Source organism: Bombus pyrosoma, linkage group LG11 (assembly GCF_014825855.1).
Source record: "Bombus pyrosoma isolate SC7728 linkage group LG11, ASM1482585v1, whole genome shotgun sequence".
Lineage (NCBI taxonomy): Eukaryota > Metazoa > Arthropoda > Insecta > Hymenoptera > Apidae > Bombus > Bombus pyrosoma.
Genome location: NC_057780.1, coordinates 5,351,823 through 5,369,404, shown reverse-complemented (window position 1 = coordinate 5,369,404; position 17,582 = coordinate 5,351,823). Strand labels below are relative to the sequence as shown.

The window sequence follows — 17,582 nt, the reverse complement described above, 5'->3', positions numbered from 1 at the left end:
AAGTAGTCCAGCTGACTCTGACAAAATGGTAGGGTACTCGCGTCGTCCTACGGGAGGTGATCAATTTTTCCACACATAATCGAAGCGCCTCCGCTCTGACGGGGTACGATGAGTACTGATAACCATGATCAAACGAAGCCCTGCGTCAGCAAACCACCCGCAAGAATCGAGCTTAATGCCGACGAAAGCGCGTTCGACGGCAGGCGAATTAAGAAGGAACGAACTGACGTTTCCCTTGAGAATGGTGACGGTAGCATCAACGCCGGCATTAATGATACTAACAAGCAACTACAGTCGAGTCAGCGACCGGCTGCCGGCAGATTTTCAAACGGCTTCCACGACGACGACCTACTTCAGGATATCATCGCGGCCAAGTTCACGGCTCTGGCAAATCATGGCACGACCACCAAGTACGACAAAATTCGGCTCATGATCGAAGATAGCATCAGGTTAATTCAATTGTTCTCTCTCTTTCTCTCTATCTCTATCTCTTACTCATTCACTCACTCTCTCTGTCTCTCTCTTTCTTTCTCTCCCTCCCTTGCTTGCTTACTCGCTCTCGCTCCTTCCCGTTCTTTTCTCTCATTTTCTCTTCTCCTGCCTCTAGGCTTTTCTTTCTTTTTATTCTCAATGTATCATGTCTTTTTCCCTTTTACATTAATGAATTTGTAGAATTTTTGACCAAATTTGCGATTTGTTCAATTATTTGAATGTTTCTATTATAAGTTGAAGAAAATTAGATGATAATGTCCAAAAGAAATTTTGTATTAAAAAATTTAATTGTTTATATGCTTCTTTTTATATTTCTCTTTATTCTTCTTTAATGATTTATTTAGTTTACGACTATGAAATTGAAGTTACTTAATACATTTTGTTAACACATACTTTCTTCAATGTTTATGCTAAATAAAAACAATGTTTCTTTTATTTCTCTTTATTTATAATAATAATTACTGTAATATTAAAGTTATTTCAAACATCTTTTTTTAATGCAATGTATGATAAGCACAAAGATGTTTCAACTGAATTCATAAATAAAAGCAGAATTTCAACTATTGCCTAAAGTTTTAAATAAGAGATATATGTTTAAGTAGAATCACACTGTTACATATTTTTATTTCAGATGAAGAGAAGGTATTTCAATAAAAATTTTGTATAAATATATATATTTTTATCTTTATGGAATAATGAATACTGTAAAATAAATTAGGATAAGTATCTAATGTCTTTGCTTTACTTTTGAAATAAAAGTACCATTTATAGTAATAATCTTTATATAAATCAAGCAATTAGGAATAAAGGAGAAACATTGTTATTCTGTTTGAGATCTATAATCCAAAATACTCATAAGCCGATACATTTTTGAGAAAGTATTGAAACAGTTTAATATTAATTGTGTATCTGAAATATATTTTCAACTTAATTTAAATTTATGCTATCATATGCAAATGAAATTGAAGATACTATAATAATACAAATATATATGTAATTCGCTAATAATAAAAAAAGGAAATATGTATTTGTATATTTTTCTGAAGAAATAGAAATAAAATAATTCTTTATTTAAATTTACAAGCTAACTAAACAAATTCTATTTTAAGCTATACTTTACTAAATTTATTTTACCATGTTATGTTAATACTTACAGAAAAATTACATATTTCATATGTGCATAAAAACATTATTTATTGATTATATGCTATAATTCTTTTATAGATTATGAAATTATATTCTATGTATAAGTATTTAAAACAGAACTACATGTAAATTATAAATACATATATGAAGAATAAATATGTAAATTTTTTGTTTTTATATTATCACAGTTTTAAATATATGTTTCCATTCAAGTATTATTTTAAACAATGTACATTCAATAAATTTTATATACAGTGTGTTTTATATATAATTATATACAAATCAACTTTATTGATTTTTATATACAGTGAAGAATCAAAAGCACGCATTCAAGAAATCTTCTCACAAATTGAACAACTGAAAATAGAAGAAAAATTATTGTTGTACCTGAAACTTCCACTATCATTGACTAATACTGGAGGAACTGTTGATCCTTTGAGACAACCATTAAACCCATTAGGAAATCGTTATGAAATTCATCAAACTATCATGTGGATTAAAACACATTTAGAAGAAGATCCAGATGTTTCTTTACCAAAACAAGAAGTTTATGATGAATATAAGTAAGTAGTTTAAATATGACATGTTTTAAAAGTTGTCCTAAAAGTGTTTTATTAATTAATTAAACTTTGAGTATCTTATTGTTATTTGTTATTTTACATTTCTGTTTTCAATTTATTTACAGTATGTATTGTATGCGAAATTCTATGAAACCCTTATCAACTGCTGATTTCGGTAAAGTTATGAAACAAGTATATCCAAGAGTTCGACCACGTAGACTAGGCACACGAGGCAATTCTCGTTACTGTTATGCTGGAATGCGCAAGAGAGTTAAATTGGATCCTCCAACATTGCCTAATATATCTGGCACTCAGACTGTAAGACACAAAATTGTTTTAAAAATTGTATATAATGTATAGTTTCTCTATATTTTGCGAAACACGCACTATATTTTGTATTATAATTAAATTTAAAATTTTTTAGGGTGATGAAGTAGATGAAAATATTACTGAAGAAATGTTAGGAGCTGCATCTACATTGATCAGAGAATGGGCAGAAAGCCTCCTTGGTTTGAAATTTCCAACTTTGAGTGCCTTAGCACGTCATCTTGTTGATAATCTGTGTGTTGATACTCGATCTCTATCTGCTGTGTGCATATTATGTGCTTCAGGAAATTCAAATACATCGACAAATAAAGGTTTGATGATTGTCATATATTTCAGAAGCATTCTTTCTGATTGTATATTATAAGTTATTTTATATATTCAGAGTCGAATACAGATATACGTGCAACACCTATTAGTGGAAAGTCTGGGAAGCTTAGAGAAGCACAATTACAGTTGCAACGAAAACTACAACAGCGAGAACATATAAGGGATCAAAAACACCGTCATCTTGATACTGTTATACAGGTATAAAATATTTTCTTAGTAAGTAACAAGATGTAGGTAACTAATAGTAAATGTAATGTTTCTTAAATGTTTCAGAACCAGAACAAAGAGAAGACTGTCGATAATAAAACGGGGGCAAATAAGGGAAATAAGAAAACTAAATCCAATCAGTCATCTCAAGGTACAAATGTATCGAGTGGGCAGCAGAATGCATTAACGAAATTGAGTTCATCTGCTGTAGTAACCAATCGGCAGAAGAAAGTTTTTAAAGCTACTAGTAGTCAGCCATGTAACATCTCCCTGGAATCCAACTGTGATAATATAGTGGTACAATCGATTGAAGACGTACAGAATAATAGCAACCCTAGTGTAGTAATGACCAACTGCGTAAATACACAGCGAGATATCAAACCCAAAAATTCCAGAAAGCGTGCCAATCCAATTGTATTGAATCAACCATCAGAGACAAGTCCTGAGAAGCAGACAAAACTTACAGAACAGCAAATACAAGAGAATGTAGAGCATTCCAATGTGTTGTTGCCTAAGCTTACATCTATACAACGTCCCGGGAAAATTTCGGTGATACTAGCTAGTAATCTGAAGCCTACCAAGTGCAAAACAAACGAGGCTGTTAACAATCAGCCTACCAAAAACTGTGATAACGAATCATCAACATGTTCCAAAAGTTGCATTAAAGTAAATGGTTGTCCCAACACTTTTGAGTCTAATTCAAATGCAACAGAGGAATCTACAGTTTTAACTAAAGACCAGATTCTATTATTGCAAGAGAATTCAAATCTTGCAGGTAAAACTGAGAAACTTGGCTCTATTGATTCGGATGCTTTAGATGATTATTTGAATGGAGGTAACAACTCTCAAGAACAAGAGGAGGAATTATTACAGTATTTTCAACAAAGCAATTCATCAAGTTCAGATGTGGAAGCAAATACCATTGCTATTGATGAACAAATATCAAGATCTGATAAAGTTTCACAGCTAAGATTAATATTACAACAGAATTTGAAAGGAGGGACTGTACATGCACCTGTTGATGTATTACCTGCTGCTATCATTAGGCAGAATGTTGAAAAACGTGAAATCACTCAAAAGCACAATTTGATATTACCAACTTTACTAAACCATTCGAACCAAAATAATACCAGACGTAGAGTCAGTTTTGAAACGAATGTTGTAGAACATGTTCAAGACTCGAATGTTATTACTAATACAGTTCCACAGAGCCCAAATACACGACGTCGAATATTTAATTTTACGCCAATATCGCCGGGCCCACATTCACCCATTAATGGTCGCGCTTCCAAATCTAATTCTGCAAACGCTAGCCCATTCGTTTCACCACGAAATACACCTGTGCCACGGTCGAGAAGCAATTTGCAAGCAAGTAGTTCCAGAGCTCGTACTCACAAATCCTTATCGCGTTCAATATCTTGCAGTATGCCTTATACTAGCAAGAATGATACTTTTGTTGTTCCCACAAGTGGTCCGGAATTAGTTAGACAAGCGTCATCTACACCGCAGTTACCGTTGATTTCTACCAAGTCGTCGGAAGTGCAGGTGGATAGTAGTACAACGCAAATTTCAGTTACACCAAAAAGAGAAGGACAAGGATCACAGTGTGCTGCATTTTTATCTTCTGATTTAGCACCGCAAAAACAATTACTCATTAATTATCCAAGTCAGGAAAATTTACAAGAAATTAAAAATGTTTATCAAAAAAGTCAACCTGATCAGGAAATTAGCGAATTGTTTCATAACAATAAACAATTTACCAGTGAACTTTATAGGTCACAATCAGTTCCATTACATAGAATGGTTAATCCTGCATTGATGTCACCTATTTCAACGCAACATTGCTTATCATCCTTTCAAAGCCAGAGTTTTAATCCATCTACAAGCAGTTCCATAGCGCCTACACCAGTACCTAGTGAGTTCAATGATTTTGGATCAATGGGTCAACCAGAAGGACCTTCAACATATTTACTTGATGACGTTGATCCAAACTTTATATCAGATGACCAAAATTTCTTAATGGGTGACAAAGAAATTACACCTGAAAACATAACGAATATATTAAACATTTTGGATGAAGAAGGAACTCAAAGCTTGCAAATTTTACCGGAACAACCTGCAGAAGAAGGCTTGATAGAAAACAATTCAATAGTGTTGGATGCTTTACCAAATTCAAATTTAAACTTATCAGAAGAGGATATGTTAGATCCATCAAATGTACTTGATATTCCAGTAGGTGGAGCATTACAGAAAATAATACAGTCACGCTCCTATCCTAATACACCATTACCTGTGCCAGTATCAACATATACGCCATCTTACACAGAAGATAGTAATGGATCCAGATCATATCCTTCGACACCACTACATACAATTCAATCGCAAGAAACGTATCAGGATACTAACGAACCGATGCTCTCAAGTCCTACTCTGAACTCTTTAAACTTGCACAATGAAACTGTTAACGAGTCTACTTCTAGCAGTTTATGTAGGAATGTTGTGGATTTGCTTGAAGCCAATTTCCTTGGAGAAACTGATACAGAAACAAATGATTTGGACCCACTTGGTAATTTTGATGGATTACAAGATGTTGATTCATTGACACCTTTATTTAATGAAGTGACAGAGCCTAATCGTTGAAAGCATATACAAAAGTAATTCATGGATTTCTTGTGATTTTGCATAGTGATCTACCAAAGGTTGGAAAAATAATTCTTAAATTGTATGTTCGCATGACTCCATTTTATAATGATAGTAATTTGCATAAATATTCCATTTTAATATGCAAAACATTATAGTGGCAGTATAAAAGGATTAACGATTAAATCCTAGTTCCTTGTGCTAATATCAAATAATACATGTCACAGTGATCACATAAAGATGCATCAGTTTGAGTTTTTATTGTAATAAAGGATTCTTTCTTGTTTTATATTTATGAATTTACGTGAATTTGTCATTTTTTACCGTTTATTGAGACATTAAATAAATCTCTACTGCTTAGGTAATACATACATGATAACAAGAATATACCAGAATTAATGTCTTTAATTTATCTTCTCAATTACAGTACTATACCAATACTATACCAGTACATTATACATTATAATGAGAGGAGCTCATGATAGAAAATTCAAATATAAAAAAGATGTCTTTAAAAGAGTTGAATACTATATTGACTATTGAATTGAACATAATTTTGAAGCAATTATAAGTATTCATAATTCAATTCAATATATAAAGAGCAGAATGAGTGACTGCCAATGGTATTTTTTTTAGATTTGTATTTCTTATTTTTTAAAGTAAGTAAAGCGAGAAAGAAATCACTGTGATGCAAATATAATCTTCGAACATTATATATTTCTTGAATTTGCCACTAGTGAAACTAAAAAGTGTAAATGTCTTCAGTGAAGTCTTAGGTGTCTTTGGTGGAACATTGAGTTTTCAAGTGTGAAAAATATGACGAAGAAGTTGCTCAAACAGAGCGATCGTCGCTGTGAAGTATTTGAGATTCGAATAAGTGGAAGTTGATTTTATATAAATACTTTATATTCGTCGTTTTGAAACGTTTGTTTCTAAGTCATTTAAGAACGCGTTATTGCGACTTTGTTATTCAAGCGTTTCTAAGAAATATTTACGATCACCTGCTGGACATTGGTGAGCTTCTTTTTACATAACAATCGGTATTGAACCCAGTATGTAGTACGCTTTTTCTGACCGGCAAAGTGACGGCAAAAAAGCGAGTATGTAAATTTATAAATGTTTTATTTTACCTCATATCTATATAAATTTGTCAAATTTGCGTTTGATTGATAAGACATCACATTTTAGATCAGAAGTATTCAAACTTCGTAAAATCACTATTACTGTTTGTTAATATTTACATTTCTCTTCCTTTTATTCTGTCCTGCCATGTGCTTTAAACTTTATTATTAATATAAATAAATTTATTAAACTCACGGTTACCATCTTTTTAAATATGATTTCAAATTGTTACTTTACATATGATTTTTAAATATTAGTATGATCTACCAAAAATTGATCAAAATTCGTATAATTTGGGTAATTGAAGTTTGAGTACTTTTGTTTTAAATAAAAGATAAAGCAAAAAGAAAAGAAAAAGAATTGTGCTTCGAAAGACATAAAATTTCATATTTATGTACCGTACTGGATTCTACATCGATAATACTGCTAAATAATTATTACTATGGCGGGTCTTCCTGGTATATCGTTTTGTTCATCAATGAAATCCGAATTACCATAAATACACCGCCAATTTATATTTTTCTACGGCGTTCTTGATCGAGAATTTTATGAATTGGATAGTTGTTTAACCGATTTTTATTCCTAACTTACCGTGGTTACTTAGCTTTCAAAGCAGAAAAAGTTAGAATTTTTCGTAGAGAATCCACACGAAAATGTATGGTATGATCGCGGTTGTATGAATTTCATCACTTAAAATTATTTTTCACGTCGAAGTCTTAAAATGATGCGCTTCAACATCGTAAAATATTAGATTTTTATAAAAAATATGGGGTAAACGTTATTTACTCGCAAATGATCACGAACACACGACATTTGCAAGAATTCTATATTATCATTCTGTAAAGGATTATATGGCGTTGCGAATGTTAACACCATGTAAATATATAGTATGATTTTTGTGAAATCTTGTTCTTGAGAGTTACTATTGACGTACTAAATAGCATGAACCAAATCTCGTGTTTCTGTTAATCGATTAACATTTTAATGATCAAATAAGCAATTATTATGACAATAAAAAAAAATACGAAGAAGAAGGAATGAAATAAGTTAAAAAATAACGAATTATTTAAAATTTACGTTTTTGTATCTACAAGATTAATTTCTGTGTGAATTTATGTCTAATTTTTTCGTAACGTTACGATTGACCAGAGTATATTTTGAATACGTTTTTTGGTTTGTGCTATTGCCATATAAAGGCACTACATTGCTAATACCGGTTTTTAATCGCCATTTCACATACCATAACTAAATAATCGTATGTGGGAATTTGAAGAATTTCGAATTCCATAAATCTAGAATGTTACGCATGTAATCATGGTTTTGAATTTGTAACCTGCACGTTTCTATTAACCTTTTGAAGCATGAATCGAGCCAATACGATGACCCAAATAGGAATAAAACTTTTCGACGAAAGTAATCTCTCGGCATATCATAAAGTTTTTAAATGACAAATTAAGAATAGAGAATCGAACGAGATTTCTTGGAAGATATTAAAAGATACTTTATATGAGCATGCCTATTAAGCGTATTTTTATATATTGATTCAAATTTAAACAGAATAAAATGAATAAAAAGGTAGAAAAAAGAAAAAGATATAGAAAAAAAGTGGAAATCAGCAATACTTCAAAAGGTTAATAAATATTTCTGGTAATTGCATCACACATTTATAAGCAACAAGAAAACGTTAGTTTCCCACGCAGCCTGAAATACAGCGAGAGTAACACATTCTTTGTATGAAATGAGTTACAACGTAGTTTCAAATATTCTAAACTATTAAAACAAAACTAATAAGACGGTAATCTTACTGTAAGGCGAGTTGTGAATTGTACAAACATAAAAAAAGAGGATCATTCGACGAACCAAGTAGTGATTTGAAACTAGCAGTTAAATAAATGGACGAAAAGAAAAGAGGACTCGACCTTCCATAGGTTGTGAAATGACAAGAAAAAAAAATAAGAGAAAGAAAGAAAAAATTAATGGAAAATATGAACCGAGCAATTATAGGAAGTTCTTAGACGTGAATAAATGACTTTCATTAACTTGACCAAATGATCGAAGATCTTGGAAATTTCTATAACAGTACTGCTATTTGTAACTCGTAAGTAAAAAAAAGTATATGTACTACGATATTACTTGTTGTTGTACGCACAAAGATTTTAGGTAGGAATTATTCGATATTATCGTGTAATCAGGGTTTGTCTGTGCTGTTTGATTTACAATTTGAATTTATCTAGATGCGGATATCGATATATTCATGAAAAATATGTGAAACATTTTTACGAAACAGTTAACAATGTGCAATAATCGTACTATCCTTTATTTGCCAAACAAAGAAAAGGAGAACAGTAAGATTAATATTATAAAATTATTGGCTCAAATTAATAATACGAAAATAAATGCGAAGCGTTAAAATTGATACTGGTATCTAGACATCTGTAATGTAACAGCACTGATTTATAAAAAAAAAAAAGAAAAAAAATTAAAAACAAAATAGCGGAAATAAATTATATTGAAACATATATACATTCATATTTACACAGACAGTCAATAGATATAGTTATATTTAAACGAAAAGGTAATAATAACGGCGATCTTGTCTGCATAGGAAATCGTGAGCATCATTTTGAATACTATATTGTTTCAATGGAAAATGAAAATACGCTGATGGGACAAGATTGTTTGAATGGGCATGGTATAACTAAATTACCATACAATCTGACTTTGCACTGTATTTTTTCCCTCCATCGGAAGTTTGTTAATTTGTGAATTGTTTATTTTCTTTTCTTTATTGATATTTTATTTATCTATATTCCATGTTAATATTTAATATCACGATAAAGAAATATATTTTCCTTTGTAACACAAATTTTATACAAATATTGCCTTGTGTTGTTTAATAATTGATCTTTTTTTCTCGAATTGAAATATAAATTTCGACGGAGAAAAAATGGAGTACAAATGGATAATTACTCGAATATTAACAATACTGCATGGGGTAGGACAATTTTATAGGTCAGTAAAATATTATATGTCGTAATCGTAGAATGCAATAATTTATCGGTCATCACGATTAGAAATACGTAGAATGAAATAATTTTCATAAAACAAGATCCATCGATCATAGATTATCACAAAGATCTTCTTTTTAATTTGTAAAATATCATTCAAATTTTACTGATTTCGAGTTTTCTGTTCTTCAACGTCATCATGAATTAATATACTATCCTACATAGCCAAACAAAATAAAAATACAAGAAATTTGTTTCCATGAAAAAGAAAAATAATAAGAAAGTGTGAACAAAGTACTGTTGCTTGCAGATTGATTTTATTGGTAATTTTTAAAAGAGAAGAAAAAACTCGCCTTGCTTATTTTCCGTCGAATATATTTATAATATACGTAATCTTGCCACATAAAACGATCTGCGTTTTGTTTCTTGTCAAAGATTTTGTATTACTTTCAATTGAAGGAAAAAAAAATAGACCTGGCGATATTATGCGGCTCTAATGCCGTTTCTGAGGCTTATAGATCTTCGAAGGATCGTTTTTTTGATTCTTCAAGATACTTTTGCTTCGTTAATGAGAAAAAACAAAAAACAAAAATTTCTCTACCTATTTTGTATGATCGAATGTCAGGTAGACTAAATCAAGCAATAGGAAAGCGGTATTCCCATTGCGTGTGCTAGTGTTACTGGCAATTTATTTTGCTTTGTAAATAAAAATTCTTTTTTAGTAAAAAAAGGTGCAAAAAAGTCATTAAAGAGAAACATAACAAATGCAGTTCCCTCTTTATTCCTTATAAGATAACAATAAATTCCCGTTATTAATTCTTCATAGATATTTTTCTTTTTTAAGTTTAATGTTATGAAATTTTATATATCATATAGAACTTTATATTTTAAATTAGTTTACATGTTAAAAATATTTATTCTTATTGAATATTTATCTTTAAAAAGGTTCTATATGTTTACTATAAGTAGTACTTTTGTAACTAAAGTATTTTTAATAATATTTGTAACTATTTTCTTTTTTTATTCATTAGTTTTATGTTATGATATATTCGTATTATATCAATATAAATTTTGTAAGACTCAATCTGCATATGCTAGTGAAAGTAACTTTTTTTATTTTTTAAGAAAAAATGTCTAAGTTTTAACTGTGTATGAAAACTTTATTTTAATAAGAAAACATTTTTTTATGTAAATGTATCGAATATATAACAATCTTCAATATTATTTAAATGATAGTATTCACCTCTTTATTGCTGAAAAAATTTATTTGAAGCCAAGAATTTCTTTGAATTGGTTTTCACATATACATTACAATTAATATCAAGTATATTACCAATTAATTATTTGGAGAATTTAAACTGTTATGATTTCTCTCAAAGTTAGTAAACTGTGATATTTGTATGAATACTTCTATAAATGAGTTTTCCTGTACATCCGTTTATTGTACATAGGTAATCTTAATTATGTAGATTTATATTACAGATCATTTTTCGTGGTTTATATTTGCTCACATATGTATAGTATATTTTATGCAAATTGTTTATTTAAAATACATTTGAATTTGAATTTTATAGAACTTTATTTTAAAAACATTGTCAAATAATATTACACGTTGTTAATTGCTAAATTCAATGTCATTAAATTTTAAACAAAACGAAAGGGGTAAGCATTAATAAATTATAGTAATGTATTAGAAGTAAATTTAGATGCAATAATAATAGTGTGATCTGTATCGTATGAAGAAAGAATAGATAGGGATTATACGAAATATGAAATATATGGATACATATATAATTTTGTATAATTTATAATATCTATGTAGTAAATAAAATGTTAATGCTATATGGCCTAAATGTTATTAATCTGTTTGAATATTTTGTACAAGTAAAAATATTTTCTTTCAACCAAACAATTGGTTAACCACGTTAAAAATTGAATAATATAATACTTCAAAGAATGTTTAGCATTATTTAGTAAATATTAGTTTGAATAAAATTATGGTTTATTTCCAACTAAAACAATGCATTTTTCTAATATATAAAAAAATAATCAACTTAATAATATTTTCCTATATATTTTTGGTGCAGAATTTACAATAATTTATTTTTTCAACGTGAAATTGAAAATTGGCTAACATAAAAAAAGAATTTATTGTTATATTAGTAACAGGAATACAATCATACTGCAAAAATAGATCATTGATATTTTCAGTTCAATATTGCATACAATATATTTATGTGACAATAATAATAGTATTGACATATTTTCTGTAAATGAAAAATAAAATTTCCTTTGCAGAATTATATTTGATAAAAATTCCAACTATACGATTATTACTTCAAATTTTACGTAATGTAAAAATTTTGTTATAGTATATAATTATGTATAATTTGATATTTTTATGTAATTATGTATAATTCGTCACATTTATATTATTTTCTGATATATTTGTATATTGTCTTAATTTATTTTCAGTTGAGACTCTGTAAGGTATTAATTGGTAACAGAAAATAAATTCGTATGAACTGTTATATAAATTTAATGTATTAAAGAAGTAAGTAATTAGATAATGAAATGTAAGTTATGTATTACAAAGTTCTCAATTGAAAAAGCTGATATATTTTAATTGAATTTGTAAAATTGAAAATTGTAAAATATAATTACTATAATAAAGTAATATAAAGTATGATTGTAAATTGCGATACTGCACCAAATAATTTATTTTACTTATCATCTTAAACTGAATCTCGATATGCTAGTTATAATACATGTTCAGTCGGATCTACAATTCGTGGTTGATTCTTCAAAGTTTCAGGTGGAATTTTTTCTCCATTAATAATAGCTTCTACATCTTTACTGCTTAATGTTTCGTACTTAAGTAAAGCATCTGCTACTTTTTTAAGTTCTTTCGCATGTTTTTGTAATGTCAGCTTTGCTCGTTCATATGATTCCTAAAATAGAAAATATAGTAATTTTGATGTAAAGGGTTAAAGAATAATATTACATGATAGAATTAACATTATATGGTGATAAAATTTACTTGTAAAAGGCGCTTCACTTCCTTATCAGCAAGATCACTTGTGCTAGGACCTAACTGAAATCCATCCCCTTGACTATTTCTACGAATTGTACCAAAACCAACTTTCTCAGACATACCATACTTGTGTACCATCTCTTCTGCAATGGAAGTCGCCCTCTAAGAAAAATGATTATCAATATTATCAATGATTATAATGTAATATTTTCAAACTTTCACTATTTGCGAATAAAATTAGGAATATTTTTAGTATTAAGAATTTGTTTCCTAAGCTCTTGTAATTTATTTTTAAATTATTGTACCATATGTGATAAGATATTAATATAAATATGAACTATATCAAAATACCTGAAAATCGTTATATGCTCCTGCTGTTACTTTATCAGAACCAAAAATTAATTCTTCTGCAGCACGACCACCCATTGAACTATCCATTAGAGCTAATAATTTGGATTTCGTTGTATGATATTCGTCGTTGAATAAAAACGCGGTCTATACAAAAAGAGTACTGTAATGTAATATCAATAAAAAATAAAATTATTAATTTATAACACTTACATGTCCCAAAGAATGGCTATGAGACAAAATGGTAATTTTATGTATAGGTGGTGCATCTTTAGTATAATATGCAACTAATGCATGTCCTGCTTCATGATATGCTGTAATGGTATTAGTTTCTGTGTCTTTAATTTTTTGTTTTCTTTCTGGACCCATGATTATTTTATCTCTAGCATATTCTAAATGTTTCATTGTTACATATTCAGCATCATTTATAGCAGCTCTTAAAGCTGCTTGATTTACCTTTTAAAATTAAGCTCATAATAATAAAATTAACTTGATCTAAAATTAGTACTTATTTTCAAATGAATACCATATTCTCTATATCAGCTCCAGTAAATCCAGGAGTACATTTTGCTAAATAGTCTGCATCGATCTCTTGTGTTAATATTCTTGATAAATATAAATCAAAAATTTCCTTCCGGCTTAAGTAATCTGGTATATCAACAAGAACTTCAACATCAAAACGACCAGGACGCATTAATGCTTTATCTAAATCATCCCGTCTATTCGTCGCACCTAATACTATAACACCTTCGTTCTGAAGAAATCTGTAAGTACAAAGAGATATACAACTATTAATGATAATAAGTGTACGTAAAATCGATATATAAGGTCATAATTTATGAATCATATGTAACAAAATTTAAAGTTTGAACTTTATTTCTTCAGAAAAAGAAGAAGAAAAATTAATAGAAGAAAGAAATGAATGACTTAATTAGTACTATTTTGTCATCCTTACACTCATTTCTTTAACTCTAATATAAGGAAACATAATATGCTTACTATATTATACATATTGTTTATATTGTAGATTCAGTCTCCTAGTTTTAATGCATATGAAATAAAAACATATCTTGAGAAAATACATTAAGAAAGTAGTAAAAAATTGTTGAACTTGTAATACATATATTATTTTAAAAAAATTTTTTAAAATAATCATTAATTTCTTTATCTTTTCTTCTATTAATTTCCTTTGTTTTCGCATATAACCTATATTAATTTTTGGAATTATTCTATATTCTACAACATAAAGATGTAAAATTTTTTATTTACCCATCCATTTCGGTAAGTAACTGATTTACTGTTTGATTTGCATATGGATGAAGAGCTGAATTTGTTCGTTTTGCACCAACAGAATCAATTTCATCTATAAATATTACGGCAGGTGCTTTTTCTTTTGCTGCTTCTGAAAAAGAATAACAGGTCATGAATAAGTTATACAAATTTTTTAGGACACTTTAATTGAAATTGCACATCATAATATAAATTACATATGATATCAAAATAAATTCTCTTTTCTTCTCTTTAAATTTTTATTCAAAATGAAGATAATAATGAATATCTTTTGTAGGGTATATTGTTTTATAAGCCTCAAAATAAAAAAATTTTTTAATGCAATACACACTTGCTAATTAAGGCTCATTAAATCATGATACGGATAAAAAAAGAATATAAATAGACAACATTAATGACAGCATTAGAATGTTGTGATCATAACATTGAAATATAAATAGCATGTACAATTCCCAATATACATATATAGTACATATATCAAACTAATATGGCTTATAAATAATCAATATATATTAATTATAATAAAGAAACGTTGAAAACCATTAATAATATTTCTTTAAAAGTATTTTTTTTGTTTTATTTAATGTATGATTTAGAATGTTTCTTTAATATTTATTTTGTGTTCGCAATATTTTGTTTATAACTTACTAAATAAATCTCTCATTCTTCGTGCACCTTGCCCTACTAAAATCTCTTCAAATTCAGGTCCAGCAGCTTGAAAAAATGGAACACCAGCTTCACCAGCTACTGCTCTAGCTAATAATGTTTTTCCTGTTCCTGGTGGTCCTACTAGTAATACACCTTTAGGTAATTTTGCACCAAGTGCAACAAATTTTTCTGGATTTTTTAAAAATTCAACTATATCTCTTAATTCTTGTTTAGCTTCTGCAACCTAATTGTATATAAACAAATGAATATACAGTATTTAGTGAAATGAAAAATCTTATTAAATTTTATTCATTTTAGAATTTATTAGATTTTAGATATATTAGAATCTTTTAAATGATTTACTTACTCCTTTAACATCATTGAAAGTTATATCTGTTATTTCTGGTCTAAACTTAACACCATCCATTGGAAATCGTAATCCACTTCCTACAACATAAACTGCAATATGAAAGATATAAGAAAATTTACATGATTATTAATAATCTAAAGCATATTAATATATTTTAAATACTACTTTAATGTTCCTCTATCACTTTAATAGTTAATGTTATATAGTTATTATTATATAGTTAATATTAAAAATACTTTTTTCTTTAGTGAAATAATTTTTCAGTGACTTTCAGATTATTATAATTATTCATTTGAAATAATCGATAATATTCAATATTAACATATATTTTTTTAAGATGCTAATGACAAATGGTAACTACAAAAAAATATATTAAAATAAAGTTATCAAAGAAAATAATGATAGAAATTGTATTATATCTCTATAATACATACCTCCATACCAAAACATTAATAATGCAGTTCCTGTTAATAAACTACCTAGTATTTTGAACCATCCAAAAGTTGAATATGTTTGGCGTCTAAGTCCTGCTTCATATCCTTCAATAAAAGCTAATATAATTCTTTTATATTCTTCTGTCGATGTTTGATTATTAAATAAATTTTTTATTGTTGCCAAGTCCTTTTCTTTCAGAGCATGTACTAATCCTGTATTCTATGAAGTAAGAAAGTTATTCACAAAGTATATAAAATATCAATATAGATAATAAATAATACATGATCTTACTGTTCCAGAGAAATGACCAACCAAGTTTTTAAATTTATTTATAAACGATGATTGTTTTTCTAATTCAGTAGAGACATTACGTTTTGTTCTAAAACTACGAATTTGTACATAATGATTAAATGAATTTTTGTTACAAAAGGTACATAATGTTGTATGATGTTGTTTCGATGATAAATACATAGCAGGTAAAATAATTTCTTCCGTACATCTTTTATATAGATATTTGTGTTTGTTTTTTGTGGAATTTAATCCTGATGCATAGACTTTCCACTTATTATTTTTTTCTAAATTTCTCTTAAAAATTTTCATAGAAACCTGATCTAATGCTACCAAAACATTATTTGTCCTTATATCAAACATTGTAATTACGTCAGACATGTTTAATTTGCTTATTAATATGTCAATATAATTTTTAGTAGCCTAAAATAAAAAGTAAACTTAGTAATTTGCATCATTATGCTTCTACATAATACATTACCAAATTATCTTACGTCTGACAAGTTACCGGAAGAGATATCATTCATAGATTTTTTCAATTCATTTTGTCTTTTAACTTTAACTGAAAATGATGTAGATTTTGGACTAACTACTGAAGTTAATTGCGTCAGATGATATAACACCTAGAAATAATTCTCTTTTTTAGAAATAAGAAGTTTTAAATATTTTGCTTTAATTATTTTCAAGACTGAATAAAATAAAAATGTACACATATAGAAAGTAATTTATTTTGTAACCTAGGAAATTATCTTTTACTAAAGACAGATATCAGATAGACATAAATTTCATAAGTTTGTATTAATGCAATAGACATATAAGGTTATAAAACGGAAATTTTAAAGCCATTTTTAAAAAAGACATACAATATAAATTTCACGTATATACTTGTTATGTCATCAAATGTAAAAAACTATCCAATAAGCTATCTATGAATTTTGGAAACTTTTGTGCAGTTGTAGCTATATAAATATGATAATACAAACCTGATTGTGAGGTTGGAAAGAAAACATTGCAGATCAACCCTATATTTAACACATGTAATAAGATAAATGGAAGTATAACACTTTTAAATAAAACTAAATTCAACTGATAGTGACGTTTTGTTGCATATCCAAAAAGATTAAATTACATGACATCAATATCTCCTATACGAAATATAGTTTTAATGCTGCAAGGTAACGGAAATGACTGCTATCTACAATATAAACTTCCGAATGTTTAAAATCAATTGAGATTAGATTTAAGATTGCGTAAAACACATCGAGATTTTTTCGTAAAATACATATTTTCCCTAATTCAATTTTATTATGTGTATAACAACAGATTTTATTTTATAGTTA

The 17,582-nt window shown here is 28.3% G+C and overlaps 2 protein-coding genes across 6 annotated transcripts; one reads left to right on the top strand and one right to left on the bottom strand.

The window, feature by feature from the left end:
* The first annotated feature begins 108 nt into the window (after positions 1-108).
* On the top strand, positions 109-10,559 carry LOC122573070 (DNA-binding protein RFX7). 2 transcript variants are annotated; one of them, XR_006318655.1, is made up of 7 exons: positions 109-449; positions 1,947-2,201; positions 2,324-2,516; positions 2,623-2,836; positions 2,908-3,050; positions 3,126-8,919; positions 9,427-10,559. XR_006318655.1 is itself a non-coding variant. In XM_043738997.1 (6 exons), exons 1-6 carry the CDS (start codon positions 109-111, stop codon positions 5,697-5,699), a joined length of 3,720 nt encoding a protein of 1,239 aa, XP_043594932.1. In that variant the 3' UTR covers positions 5,700-10,559. The 2 variants fall into 2 exon arrangements, 1 of the variants encoding a protein (XP_043594932.1); XM_043738997.1 differs by having other exon boundaries at positions 3,126-10,559.
* A 1,962-nt stretch (positions 10,560-12,521) lies between these two features.
* LOC122573073 (ATP-dependent zinc metalloprotease YME1L) lies at positions 12,522-17,553 on the bottom strand. 4 transcript variants are annotated; one of them, XM_043739000.1, is made up of 12 exons: positions 17,226-17,553; positions 16,737-16,865; positions 16,246-16,665; positions 15,954-16,173; positions 15,517-15,596; positions 15,150-15,393; positions 14,481-14,613; positions 13,738-13,975; positions 13,425-13,667; positions 13,215-13,358; positions 12,870-13,025; positions 12,522-12,780 (listed from the first exon to the last, which is right to left on the bottom strand). In XM_043739000.1, the coding sequence occupies exons 1-12, from the start codon at positions 17,250-17,252 to the stop codon at positions 12,589-12,591; spliced, it is 2,226 nt and encodes a 741-aa protein (XP_043594935.1). In that variant the 5' UTR covers positions 17,253-17,553; the 3' UTR covers positions 12,522-12,588. The 4 variants fall into 4 exon arrangements, with proteins under 4 accessions (XP_043594935.1, XP_043594937.1, XP_043594934.1 ...); XM_043739002.1 differs by having other exon boundaries at positions 15,517-15,608; positions 16,751-16,865; positions 17,226-17,552; XM_043738999.1 differs by having other exon boundaries at positions 15,517-15,608; positions 17,226-17,551.
* Positions 17,554-17,582: the final 29 nt, after the last annotated feature.

Bases quoted from the DNA above. Each gene is read 5' to 3' on its own strand.
- LOC122573073 (XM_043738999.1), bottom strand. From the start codon at position 17,252: ATGTTTTCTTTCCAACCTCACAATCAG. The intron at 16,666-16,736 runs GTAAGATAATTT...TTTTTATTTTAG, and splicing joins CTTCCGGTAACTTGTCAGAC to GCTACTAAAAATTATATTGA. The intron at 12,781-12,869 runs GTAAATTTTATC...TTTCTATTTTAG, and splicing joins AAGTGAAGCGCCTTTTACAA to GAATCATATGAACGAGCAAA.
- LOC122573070 (XM_043738997.1), top strand. From the start codon at position 109: ATGAGTACTGATAACCATGATCAAACGAAGCCCTGCGTCAGCAAACCA. The intron at 2,517-2,622 runs GTAAGACACAAA...AAAATTTTTTAG, and splicing joins ATATATCTGGCACTCAGACT to GGTGATGAAGTAGATGAAAA. The intron at 2,837-2,907 runs GTTTGATGATTG...TTATATATTCAG, and splicing joins AAATACATCGACAAATAAAG to AGTCGAATACAGATATACGT.